This window comes from Rhipicephalus microplus, unplaced genomic scaffold (assembly GCF_043290135.1).
Source record: "Rhipicephalus microplus isolate Deutch F79 unplaced genomic scaffold, USDA_Rmic scaffold_67, whole genome shotgun sequence".
NCBI lineage: Eukaryota > Metazoa > Arthropoda > Arachnida > Ixodida > Ixodidae > Rhipicephalus > Rhipicephalus microplus.
Window position 1 is genome coordinate 122392 of NW_027464640.1, and position 12585 is coordinate 134976.

At 40.7% G+C, this 12585-nt stretch overlaps 1 protein-coding gene across 4 annotated transcripts in view; it reads left to right on the forward strand.

Annotated features, from left to right (window-relative positions):
- The window catches only part of LOC142761759 (tyrosine-protein phosphatase non-receptor type 4-like), a 213221-nt gene that overhangs the window by 58727 nt on the left and 141909 nt on the right, over positions 1-12585 (forward strand). For all 4 annotated transcript variants that reach the window (XM_075885096.1, XM_075885095.1, XM_075885093.1 and 1 more), the window contains exons 2-6: positions 3192-3348; positions 7402-7515; positions 10153-10195; positions 10347-10425; positions 10547-10644. In XM_075885096.1, coding sequence (XP_075741211.1) covers positions 3208-3348; positions 7402-7515; positions 10153-10195; positions 10347-10425; positions 10547-10644 — 475 coding nt within the window. In that variant the 5' untranslated portion in view covers positions 3192-3207. The remainder of the gene's footprint in view (positions 1-3191; positions 3349-7401; positions 7516-10152; positions 10196-10346; positions 10426-10546; positions 10645-12585) is intronic.

Below are 12585 nucleotides of genomic sequence, written 5' to 3' on the forward strand. Positions count from 1 at the left end.
ATAGTTGCATACAATATGTCACCAATCAAACAACGTACTACACAGTACAATCAGCCACACTCGAAACAACGGACAGATACAACGATACGCACTACAATGCAGTCGCATGCATTGAACAACCAAGACACTTTAAGACTAAAGAGATAGGAAACCTATTCAGTCCAAAGTTCTTGGAACAAAAGTCTGGATGATACTCTTCCGAGAATCACTCACTCAAAGTCCAGCGTTGTTGTCGTTCCGCTGCCCTCGAAGTATCTCTTCCAGGAAACCTCACGTCTTCAATAGGCCACTCTCCAAGCTTCAAACTTCTTCGCCGGAAACACGTCGGCTTCACACACGCAGCTGTTGCCACGCGTCTTCGCTCGATAGCGGTAGACACACGCTCTTGCCTGTAGCTCGAGCCTTCACCCCTCAGGTGGAAATCCTCTTCTTCTCCTGCTTTGTCCCTACGGACAAAACATTCGCCGACTACACGGCGGAATCCCTACGCGCTCTGGCGCTAACTTCCGTCTTCTTCTGCTCTCTCGTCTCGGCCGCTTCATTAAATACCTTCCGCGCGAGATTCCAGAAGGTTCTCGTCATTTCGTCGGCGCGATACGCAGCGAAGGCTGGGGAGAGGGCGAGACGGTTGGAATGCCCTCCGCGGCGGATGACTCAACTCGGTATGACCACGCCCCTTTCCATCTAGAAAGATCGAGTGCTTGCTCGGCCGCCGTTGTGGGGTGAGGAGGTTCGTCGGCGAAGCCACGCTTCCACGGGGAGAGGGAGCGTGCCCGGGGAGCTTGTTTTCTTTTTCTTTTATCGCCGACCTCGCGGCGTCACTCCGGCGTTTCGTCGCGAGGAGTTGGCGGCGCGCTCTTTTTGAGCGCTCGTTCTGTGACAGACATCCAGCTCGGATGTCCACAGAACAGCCACATGGTACATGGATTTTCACAGTTCGTTCATTGGCTATCTGTGTTGGATGTCCATACGGCTGGGCATTCGCATTCAGAATGGACAGCCAGCGGATATCCGTGGTTACTTGGGTACAAGCTTTATGATTGTAATACACCCATATGCATATGGGTGTACTTGAGCATGTGTCCATGCATATTTGTGCGTACAAACCTTCTAGACAATTAAAATGTGCTTCGTGTGTTCTGATATTTTTTGTTCAAATTTAATTTAATCTAAGATAATGGATTATTGCAGATAATGCAAAATCAAACTCCATGTTTAGAAGAATCCAGGATATACAAGAAATAAACTCTGGTAGATGTCAAATATCTGCCAAAAAATAAACTACAAAAGATGTCTCCTGTATTTCAAGAAAAATAAACTCCAAAAACACAGAGATCGACATAGGATGTATTAAATGTACAAGTTAGTTGAGCTATTAATTTGTAATTTCAAATGGCTTCTGCGTTCACTTTTTTTTTAGTTGAGCTCTGTAGGTCCATTGCACTCTTGTTAAAGTACCGTTCTACAATGTATTTGCAATTCACGTGACGTAAAATGACTCCCTACTTCATATATGGAACAGAACCTAAACTCTGAAAGCACCATACCGGGCTACCAATCATAGCGGCTTTTGGACTACTTCGTTTAAGAACCAGTTATGGCTTGTAAATGACAAAAATAAAAAATAAAGGACTCTGACTACTTCATTTCATAATGGCATTTATGCGATGAACATAACACAACTTCAACTGTTTACACTTATCTGATCTTTTTTTAATAAAACCCATTATCAGTCAAGCACAATTTCTTTTTTATTTGTATATCATCATCATGACAAGCCTATTTTAACTCCCCTGTGAGATTAAGTCCCCCAGTGGTCAATAATGAAGCCTGTTCTGAACGAAGTGATTCTATTTATTCCACCGTATTTCTTCGTTCTATCATCAATTCTAACCTTTCACCATTTATGGCTGCATTTCCCATCTATTGGTATCCATGCCATCTCTCTAACTGACCAATCAGCCATTCTTTGTATGTGCATCAATGTATTTTTTTAATTTAATGATTTGTAAACTTTGCATTGTTTTAGTAGACAATTGTTATGGTTCCTTGTTCTTCCTCCGAAAAGCTCTTCTGTTTATAATGTTTTTTTTTTTCATTAAAAACATGTTTTCTAATATGTGTTGACTGTGACTCACTGCAATTTTCATGTTAACCTTCTCATTTTTTTTTCTAGAAATTCTCGGTGTTTTGAAAAAGCTTTGCAAAAGAAGAAGTGCAGCAATACATATAGATGTATAATTGTTATAATTGTGTCAATAGTGGTGCAATAAACCAAATTTGAAAAAAAAACCTTAAAAAAAGTTGCTGTACTTTTCTGCACTTACACGTGAAGTCGTTATTCTTTCTTCAACAAGCATTTCACGTTTTAGTAGCCTTCTTGACATTGCTTCAGGGACGACCTGTGCTGTGCATCCACATCACATGGTGCTTACATTTCAACATCACTCGTGAGGGACGTAGTTCATACACATAAAAAAACTGCATCCATATAAAGTCATGACCTTAGCCATGCCTAAGATAAGGTTGTATGCTAAATAGTGTAAATTAAAAAACATTAGTACCCACCACCGCCAGTTCTCGTAAAATATTTAGTTATTCAGTTTACGAAAGCGCCAATGCCAGTCGGTTCCAACGCTTGTTAGCAAGATTCACATTGGAATAGTTGGAATGACTACACGAGGTAGTCAACATTGCTCTACACAGTAGATACAAAATGCTACACATGTCAAAACTTAATCACAACTGAACTTTGTAAATGTTTTTTGCAGCAATGCACTCAACCTAACTGAAGTCATCACTACTTGTAATGTTTTAGCTCTTGCACTGGGATGCTTTCCTTGAAGTCAAGGATGTTCTCTTTAATAATTTGCCATTTGTTTGTCCCGACCTTCTCATTTCTTTGTAAAAAATTTCAATTATAAGTAAGCTTTTACGATGTCTTGTTGTGTGTATTTTGCTTTGTGCTATGCTACTTTCGTGTATCTATCTGATGTGCGTAAATTTTCTCACTTTTGCTGGCTACTGGAGGCCATATGCCTGCTGAAGAACAAGCATGCACTAAGATAGAGAACCAGCAGATGTGGAAACATTCACCTGAACCATTAAGAATTTAATTACATGCACAGTAACTGCAGTAATTAGAAACTGCCTTAATACAATCTTTCTCTCTCTCTTTTCGCAAAATGCAGTGGCTGGCGAAGGACAATGTCCAGGAGGGCACTGGGCAGCACCAGCGGCACCTACCACGTCCAAGCCTCCGAGTCAGCCCGTGACGCCAAAAACGTCAAGACCCTCCGCTGCATCGTCTTCTTCCTGGATGACAGCCAGCACACTTTTGATATTGAGGTACTGCCCATGCGTTGAACTCTTGAGACTTTTACCACGAAGCTGTATTGGTCTCGAGTGCCTCCACTAGAGAGGCCAGCGCTGCGATCGTTTTGATGTCACAGATAGGATGCGCAGTTGTGGTATACGGCAGCTTAGCTTTTGCGACACCACTTGCATCGTCCCCCATTGCTGCACCGGTCTTTAGTCACAATTTTACGATGCAAATTAAACACAAGAGTGCCACAGGGGGCACCGATTCGTACTTTTCTTGCCCTTATTATCGGGTCTTACTGCTTCTTTAAACATATGGTGTAGTAGCGCAAATTTACGGGGACGAAGAGGACAAGAAAACACGACACTCGCTACACTCGCAACTTTAAAGGCAAACTTCTTTAAAGGCCAACTCTGGCAATTTTTCAAGGCAGTGGATCTCAATGAAATACATTGGGTACGTTCATTTGCACGTTTGCGCCATGCATGCCAAATTGCAGGCTTGATAGTTTCGTAGATTTCTTTTTCAAATGAATTTTATAGCTTGCCTCAAAACGCGTATCTCGCTTGCCAGAATTAATGGCACCGTTGTGTGTGTGACGTTGAGTTTTGCCTGGCGGAAGTGACTAAGTGATGTGCTTCTGCAATGGCTGCTTGTATGCTATGAACCGTGTGGGTTTGGCCGGCGCTTCCTAGGTTGAGCGTGTGATTTCCTGCGTTGGTGGGCGTGCGTTAGGTTCCATGTGGTGTTGCGTTGTGAGCCACACACGATTCGCCATATATTCACCATAACAGCGTAAGCGTTTTAGCTGGTCGCCGCGGACGGCTTGGACAGGTAGTGCCATCTGGCGGTCATTATGTGCAATCAAGCAAGTTCCGGCAGCATTAGGCAAATATTTACGTCACAGGTACAATCGCACTCGGTTGGGTTTCGGTGTAACAGTTTTTTGGTAATTAAAAATTATTTTCGAAAAAAAGCATTACAGTTATTGGTGTGTGAGAAGAGTGTCTAAGGAACATAAAAGCACCATTATCCTGACATGGTCAAAAAATCGCCGGAGTTGGCCTTAAGCACTGAGCTTCAAAACAAAGGGAAGCACGCACGGTCTCCACAGCAAAAGAGCAGGAAATGCTGTGTTCTTGCAGACAAAGTCAACCCGGCATCCTACGAATGACGTCATCACGTAGGTGGCGCCACGGTATGTCCTCAAGGCCAATAATCTTATTACATGTGGAAAAACGCCTTTCCGTAGTACGTGCCAATGATATTAGTCAAGCCCTTCCACTCACTAATGGATCTTTATCAATGAAGAAGGCACAGCTGCAAAACACAAATCAAGACAACGCATGTCTCTCAATGCATGCTGCTCTAATGGAACACTTTACATGCTGGTTATAAAAGGGACCGTCTGGACAGACATTTCATATTTAGTAGCTGGATGTTGGAGATCGGCTATGATGTTGAATTCTCTGTCACCTCTGTGTCTTGTGCCAAACAGCTTATCTGGTAGTCTGTCATCACAGAATGCAGTGGTTCCTGCTACTGTGATTTCATGGAGAAATCTGCTCTCCTGCAAGCATGACATGCCATTTGCATAAACTTGATGCAAAATGGGAGGCTTGTTGCTAATGGATCAGTAATGAAACATACAGAGTCATGCTGAATTCTGCAATGAAGGAGTGAAGTTTATTTCACAAAGCAATAAGCTATTTCTATTGTTACATTCCTTTTTCTTTTTGTGTGGATAGTGTTTGTCCGTGTACACTAAAAAGGAATCTTGAATCGGTGAGATCTGTGGAAAATTAAAGGGCAAGTGAGAAAGAACTCGAACAGTTGAGATGCCAAAAATGTGGGTAATGCATAAACTTGTTTGTATTTAGGATTAGCCAGTTCCAGAAATAGTATGCACACATGAAACATGCATCAAAAATTTTTCTCAGAATTTCCAACTGCAGTAAAGTGATTGAAGCTTTTTAGTCTATAAAACTTGGATCACTTTGCTCAAGATTACTCCTAAAGGCAAATTCCGGCGATTTTTCGATGCCAATGGATCTCAATGAAATTTGCTGGGTACGTTCTTTTGCACATCTCAGTCATTTATGACACATTACAGGCTTGAGAGATGCGCTGATTGTTTGCAAATGAATTCTAAAGATAGCCTCGAAACGCTCCCTGGTTTGCCAGAATTATTGAAAAGACTGTCTGTGTGACATCATGTTTGGCATATCAACGGAAGTGACGCAGTCGATGGCATCGCTATTTCGGCTGCTACAGCATTTTCTCTGCTGGCCACAAGGCGACGGCAGTGATGTTTGGTGCGGAAAAGCTTTCTTCCTTCCTCTGTGGTGTTTTGACTGTGCTTTGCTTGTTCCCTTTATTTTTTTTCACAGTTTTCGTGCTCTGCGTCGGCGGGACCAGTATATACATTTCGGTTTTTATCATATAGTACGTCATACGTAGACAGTGCGCTTGGTTGGGTTTTAGTTTCAGTATTGTGCTTTTGCTTATTAAAAATAATTTTCGAATTTCTTGAGCATTCCAGCTATTGGGCTCGTGGCAATAGTGTCTCGGAGACACAGAAACACCATTACCTTTACATCGTCAAAAAATTGCCGGAGTTGGCCTTTAAGGAAGTTGTTTCTTCTGTGTCATTATTTCTTTTTGATAAGTGAAGAAGTTTTCAGCTTGCCATCATCATTGTTTAAAATGTGCTATTGTACAACGAGATTGTTCTTTTGCGATTTTCGTTACTAGTATTAGAATAAACTTTTCAATCATAAATATTGGTATTTGCATTGGTGTCTAAAACTTGAGTTCATACCACTCGTTGAATGAAGCATATGTTGACTGAAGCAATGAACAATTTCATTTTTGTTTTTAAGTAGAAGAATGGAAACTGTTCACAAAAGGCAGAGAAGAAAGGTTAAGTAAGAGGTTATGGCAAATCGGTCTACAGAACTGATATGCAATGGTCTTTCTTCAGTTATGTCAAAGTACCAGAAACATTAAACAGGTGATTTCATAGAGCAGTGATATTTACTTACAGCATATCACAATGCTGCTGTTTGCTGAGCTGTGGCAAATGCCTGGATAATGTTAGTACTACTTTTCTGAGAAAACTTGTTTGTGGCATGAACAAGCCTGGTATCCACGAATTGTTGGTGTGCATCTGTTCTTAATTGGCATTCAAGCTTTCTAAACATGAAATGAAACTGTATGTCTCTGTTCTTTAATTACACATTGAGCTGTGGCGATAGCTTGGTTGCCATAGTGTTTAGCTTCCACTGAGCATGTGCTTGCAGGTTTGATTCCTGGTCACAGCTGCTGCATTCTACGAGAGGTACATTCCAGAAGCAGCAGTTTAGTTTTTGTGAACGAAATAAAGGAAGTTGCACCTGTGGGGCTCGATATGAATATGTAGTGTCAACAGATAACGGAGCAATGTAAAGCATGTAGAAAATCGTTTGTTATTTTAGTTGAGATGTAGGAATATTAACGAGAAGGAAGAATAAGTTTTGCAAAAAAAGATATGAGACTTGGAAACTCTCTGTTGACCATGTAGGATCATGGAACATTGTGATAAAAGGCCAACCTCAGCTGCAAAGTTGTCATTACAGTGCTCCCTGCTGCCAGTTACCCACCAGTTCACGGCTTACTAAGTGCGAGAGCTACGGTGGCGGCTCGCACCAGTGGAAAATTTTTTGTTCTCTGTTTATTTAGCTATTTTTGTTTCTTTTTCCTTCCAATTCTACGTTCCAGTGAAATGATAAATATTTTTTTTTTTCTGTGATTTTTATGGCTTCAATGTATGTTAACTTCACACAGATTTAGGTATACAGTGAGTAACTCTAAATAGTTGAAATCAATGCAAAGCCCCACATTGTAATCTCTCTCATAGCCCACTTTTTTGCCCTGATATGTTAAACCTGATGCAAAGAAAAAGTCTGCAATAATCATTAAACCCTTTGTCTCTCACTCCTTCTCTCTATCTGAATGTGTGCTTTCACTTGTGTAGTACCATGGGGCATTGCAATGGCAAGAAAGTGACCATCCTGGGCGTGCTCTTGATTATGTTACAGAAACGATCCAAGGGCCAAGTTTTATTTGACCTCGTCTTCCGGCACTCTGAGCTGGTGGAAAAGGATTACTTTGGGCTGCAGTTTTCAGAAAAGGCATCGGCTATTGATGGCATGGTATGTGTTCGTCAAGACTGTGGGACGTTTTGCGTTTCCCACTAAGACAGTTTTGCCATTTGAGTGGGTTGTTCTCTAGACATCTTGCATATATTATACTTATGCTTATCTAAAATTAAGTACTTGTGTGACAGCTTATCCCACCCATGTTTTGAACGACTATACATATTTTTGCAGCTTCTACCGCTTCTCTGGTCCTCTGCTACAGTATTTGCTCCTTTCTTTTGGGTCAATGGTTCTGAAAAGCACTTATTTACACCAATGATGCTCAAACCTCCTTGATGCTCAAACCAACGCTCTGTCTCAATCTTTTCAAGAAAGAGATTGCAGAACTGACTCGTCGTACCCTCTGATGTTTGTATCTGTGTGTATATGTATAAAGCTCACCTGGAATATAAAAGATACAGTGAATTTATTTATATTATTTTATTAATCTATTAACATCCAGCCAACAAAGCAGCTTGTATGTTAATTATTTTCTGGCTGCTCTATTCACTCGAGAACAAGCACCCCTCTAATGCAGCATTTGCTACTTTGTTATGGGAGAATAATTCTCGAAAATATGTTGCCGGCAATCTTCTTTCTATAATGCTCTCATTATCGTTATGGCTTTTATTTGTGCAGAAGCAAACGTTTTGATCAAATTTTAATATTGCACTCTGTAACAATAAAATACTAATCAATTCAGATACGATACTAATCAATTAGCATAGATCATGAAGTCTGTTCATATTTAAAACGCTGATTATTTGCTTCTTTTGAAAGTTTCAGGTACATTAAAGGCAGGGTGACAGTGAACTTTTGTGAGCAGTAGTATAATTGTGAATGTATTATAGAGATTTTGTGTTGTTTTTTGTTGGAAATAAGTTTTAAGGAGTACAGTTTAGTAGGCTTTGATGGAGTTTCATTCACATAACTATTGGTTTACATTGCTTTTTCATTCACCTAAAACCACTAACACCTTGATAATGCCAGATTATCAAAACTCCTTTGTTTCTTTTTTTAGCACACTGTAAGGGCATTCTTTGTTGTAATTTCAATTTAATACATGATGTCATTCTCAAAGTTTAATCAGCATCTTGCAATTAGAATTGTATCCTTAAAAGCACACTAAAGGGAAATAACAATTTATGTCAAAGTGAAAGCTCAATGTATGACGTCTAAAATGGCATTATTATCAACAGTACTTCTTGAGAAATTAAAACTAAATGTATTACATGGCGTGTGCCATCAAAGGGACATTTCATAAATTATCCCAGTGACTTGAGAGCGTCCGGCTACAATTAATGACCAGTAATGAAACTAGATGCAATAAAAAAACAAACCTTCCATGCATCAAGAGGCATAATAAAGTCTTGTCTGTCTATTTCTGTTTGATTAGTAGAAAAAGTAACCGCCTGGCATAACTGTGGGGAATGGCACGAGTGATTCAAAAGTTCCATTTTTGACTGGTTAGGCTGGATTGGTAGTGCCATCTATCAAAGCCCAGTTAAACCAAGCAAGCAGAAAATTGTTTAATGGCTGTTGTTGCTACTGTGGCTCCCGCTACTTTGACTCCTCTGCTATTAGTGTCGCTACTGTGGCTCCCGCTAGTTTCACTATTCTTCTACTAGTGTCAGTAGCCAAGCAGTAAAGGCTGGCAACGTTGGGCATGGCAACAGTGACGTGAGAAAGACTGCTTTTTCATGGTACTGTTTTTCAAATTGAAAAAAAGTTTTGCTCACGTGATCCGGGCCTCTAAAACATGAATTTATTTCAAAATGAGCACTTCTTTGGCACAAAAGTAGTACTACGGGGTTTCTCGACCGCTATTTGAACAATCAACATCGACAAAATAATTGCCTTTAGTGTTCTTTTTCCACTCCTGAAGTATCACATTTGGAATGTTTTCAGTTACTGTACTTAAAGAACAAACTTGGGACAAACTTTTGAAGATGTCAATAAATTATGCTAATTTTTGTGTTTTACATACTTCAGTAATATTCCTTTCTGAACCTTTATAAGGCATTAAATTCTGCAATGATTCATAAATTTGTCTTGAGATACAAGTATGTGATCTTACAATGCCTCTACTGCTACATTCTTTTCCATGACCATCGTGGCAATGTTAACCTGACTTTTTTAGTGTACACTAGCCATTGCTCATTCACTCACTAACATTGTCTTATGGCTTTTTAATGAATCTAGCTAACACTTTTGTTAAACATATTTAATTGCCAGAATACTATAATTGTTATCGATTCAAAGCCGTGTGCTCTTTAATTACATTTTTAATTGAAACATTTGTACTGGTACACACCCTGCATTTGCGACTCAGCACCTAAAGTATTTCTCATTTCGCCTTTATTTTTGGTTTCTCTTTGAATCCCTCATCCCCTTCCTCATTATTTGATGGCCATCTGGCTCATCTGGTTAACATCTTTGCTAATTTATATGGCTTTTTCTTTAAAGTTGGTGGGTATGATTGTGACATCATAGTTGAACATGTGAATAGATTTTGGTGAGGCGCTGTTTACAAGTACATGTTCAATAGGACTGCTCACACTTTTTTTAGGAGTTTTGCATGTGTGCAGTGCGACCTGAAAGATTATCGTGCTTATTGTTTTTATTTTTAACCTATATTGACCTATATTGCAGAGGTGGCTAGATCCTGTAAAAAGCATCAAAAAACAGATGAAAGGTAGGTTCACATGGAAACCGCCTTTTTTTCTTTTTTTCTTTTGTCTGACTAGTTTTTTTTTTCTGCATTAAAATATATGCCGTAGCACCTAGTTTGCCATATTTCAGTGCATTGAACACTTATTAAGGCTGTAATTTTTTGCGCTTTTCAGTTGGACCTCCGTACCTGCTTTACTTTCGCGTAAAGTTCTACGTTTCCGACCCGAGCAAACTTCAGGAAGAGTGGACAAGGCAAGCATCATTCATTTGTTCAAACGAACATTGACGATTTTGCTCGTTCGTAAAAAAGAGAGTTGTCGTGTGGAAAATAATCGGGATTTATATGTAGAGTTTCTTGTTTCCTCATTGTCAGGTACTACTTCTTCCTTCAACTTAAGAAGGACATCCTGGAAGGGAGGTTGGTCATTCCGCCAGCCACGGCAGCTCTCCTTGCCAGCTACGCGGTTCAGTGTGAGTGCCCTTGTGCCTCTTTGCTCAGGTTCGCCGTCAATGTCGAGTAGCTTGGTGATGCTGACAAATGCTGCAATACCAGAAAAGATGTAAAAGATGTCGGGGAGCAGTGGCCTTGGTAACAAATGGGCTGAAGTCATCATTGGTTTGCAAGAACTTTTGCTTGAATGAAAAAAGATACAAAAATCGGGCTTACAATGATAATCTTTGGTAAAATACCCCATCAAATATGTGAAATATAGTATCAGGTTAGCCAAGATAGTGTTACATCCGCACTGTTTGCGCACCAGCGAAACCAGGCGCACGAGTGCATTTATTGGCATCTATACCGGCATTCGTATACGTGTAGCTGGCTGAAGGGTAGGTCAATTCTTTGAAATTGGTTCTTTGTCTATTTGTTTTGTTTGATTCTTCTATAAGTGCACCATTCATGGCCACTATTCAATACATTGGGGGAATTTGTTATATCTAATTGGCGTGCCTGTATAATTATGTCACCTATGACTGGGTTACATCAATTGATTGATGTTTTATTGCACAAAATTTTTGGTAATAAGCTAGCTATTGTGAAAGCATCGCCTAGGTTCTTCCTCGCTGCGTGCACGTGGGCTCGCCGTCTCTTCGCAGCGGTACGAACGGTATACACGGCGTGAAGAGACGGACGAACGAGGCCGCGGCACCCCTGCTTTTAGCTCACAGTGCTCGGACCCGCGATGGTGTATGATGGTAACACACAGAACACAGAAAACACCACATTTCTGAGTGCGCGCCCTGCCCCGACAAGAAGAGGTAACCAACCGGTTGGCAGCGATGAAGAATGAAGGACAAAGGATCGCAGCTGGCCGAACGGGCCAAAACACATGCGCACCCTTGGAGATTTCGAAGTGGCCTCCCCGAACCCTGTCTCGCCCCCTTGCTTGTTGGGCAAGCGCGAGAAAGGCCTGAATCCTACCCAAATTAGGCCAATGGGACCCTGTGTAAAACTTTGAGGGGTGAGGATTTTTTGCGATATGACAGCGATTTATGACCAGCCGCCATCCGTCCATTAGGAAGGAAAGGGGTGCGTGAATTCCCACGTGTTGTTGATAGTGCACATTGAGCTATGCTAATGCTTAATTATTTTGGTATCGTTCATGAGATTACTTGTAAGCCCACTTTTATGTCACTTCATTATTGTCATATGCCTGAGAAAGATGCCAGGCAGTTCGAGATACCAGATTGATTGAAGTGTCGTGTAAGTGAGAACTGACAAGATGTGTATTTGTCACACATACGTTTTAAGAGGTACAGCTGATAGAACACATCATTTGAGGCAATAGGTAGTCACAATGATATTATGGCTGTGCTGTTATCACCGTAGTTATTGTTAAGAATACAACTGTGCAAAAATATGGGCATTGTGATTGGTATTTGCTTTTGCCATCGTTCTGGAAGGGACTTATCATTATTGTTATTTAGCTTAGAAGTTATAGCTTGTTTGAATAACCATAATCTACATTTAGACTCAAAGCGCTGGTTGTGGTGCGCGTGTTTAGTTATTTCATGTCTACAACTGTTGGGACCAAAGGAGTTGCTTACGTTGATTACATTTCTGTGGATGACGCTGTTTCCAGCTCCGTGTTTCACAGTCTTCCGTGATTGAGTGTGCCTATGTGTCCACCTGTGACAAAATTTACGAGTTGGTGGAACAGGGGTCATTTTTATTACTGATCGTTTTCCGGGGTACCTTATCTTTTGCAATGCGTACGACGGTCCTTTAGGAGCCACGGTGGTCTGGCAGTATGCCAATAGTGCTATGTCATCTTTGGAGATGCCAATACAACCGTCGACAATCTCGTGAAGGTGTTACCATATGTGATCACACACCAGGGGTCGACTGTGGTGGTACTTGGCATATAAAAAGATTTGACACTCCAGGTGCTTGAAAATCTTTTCTTGCTG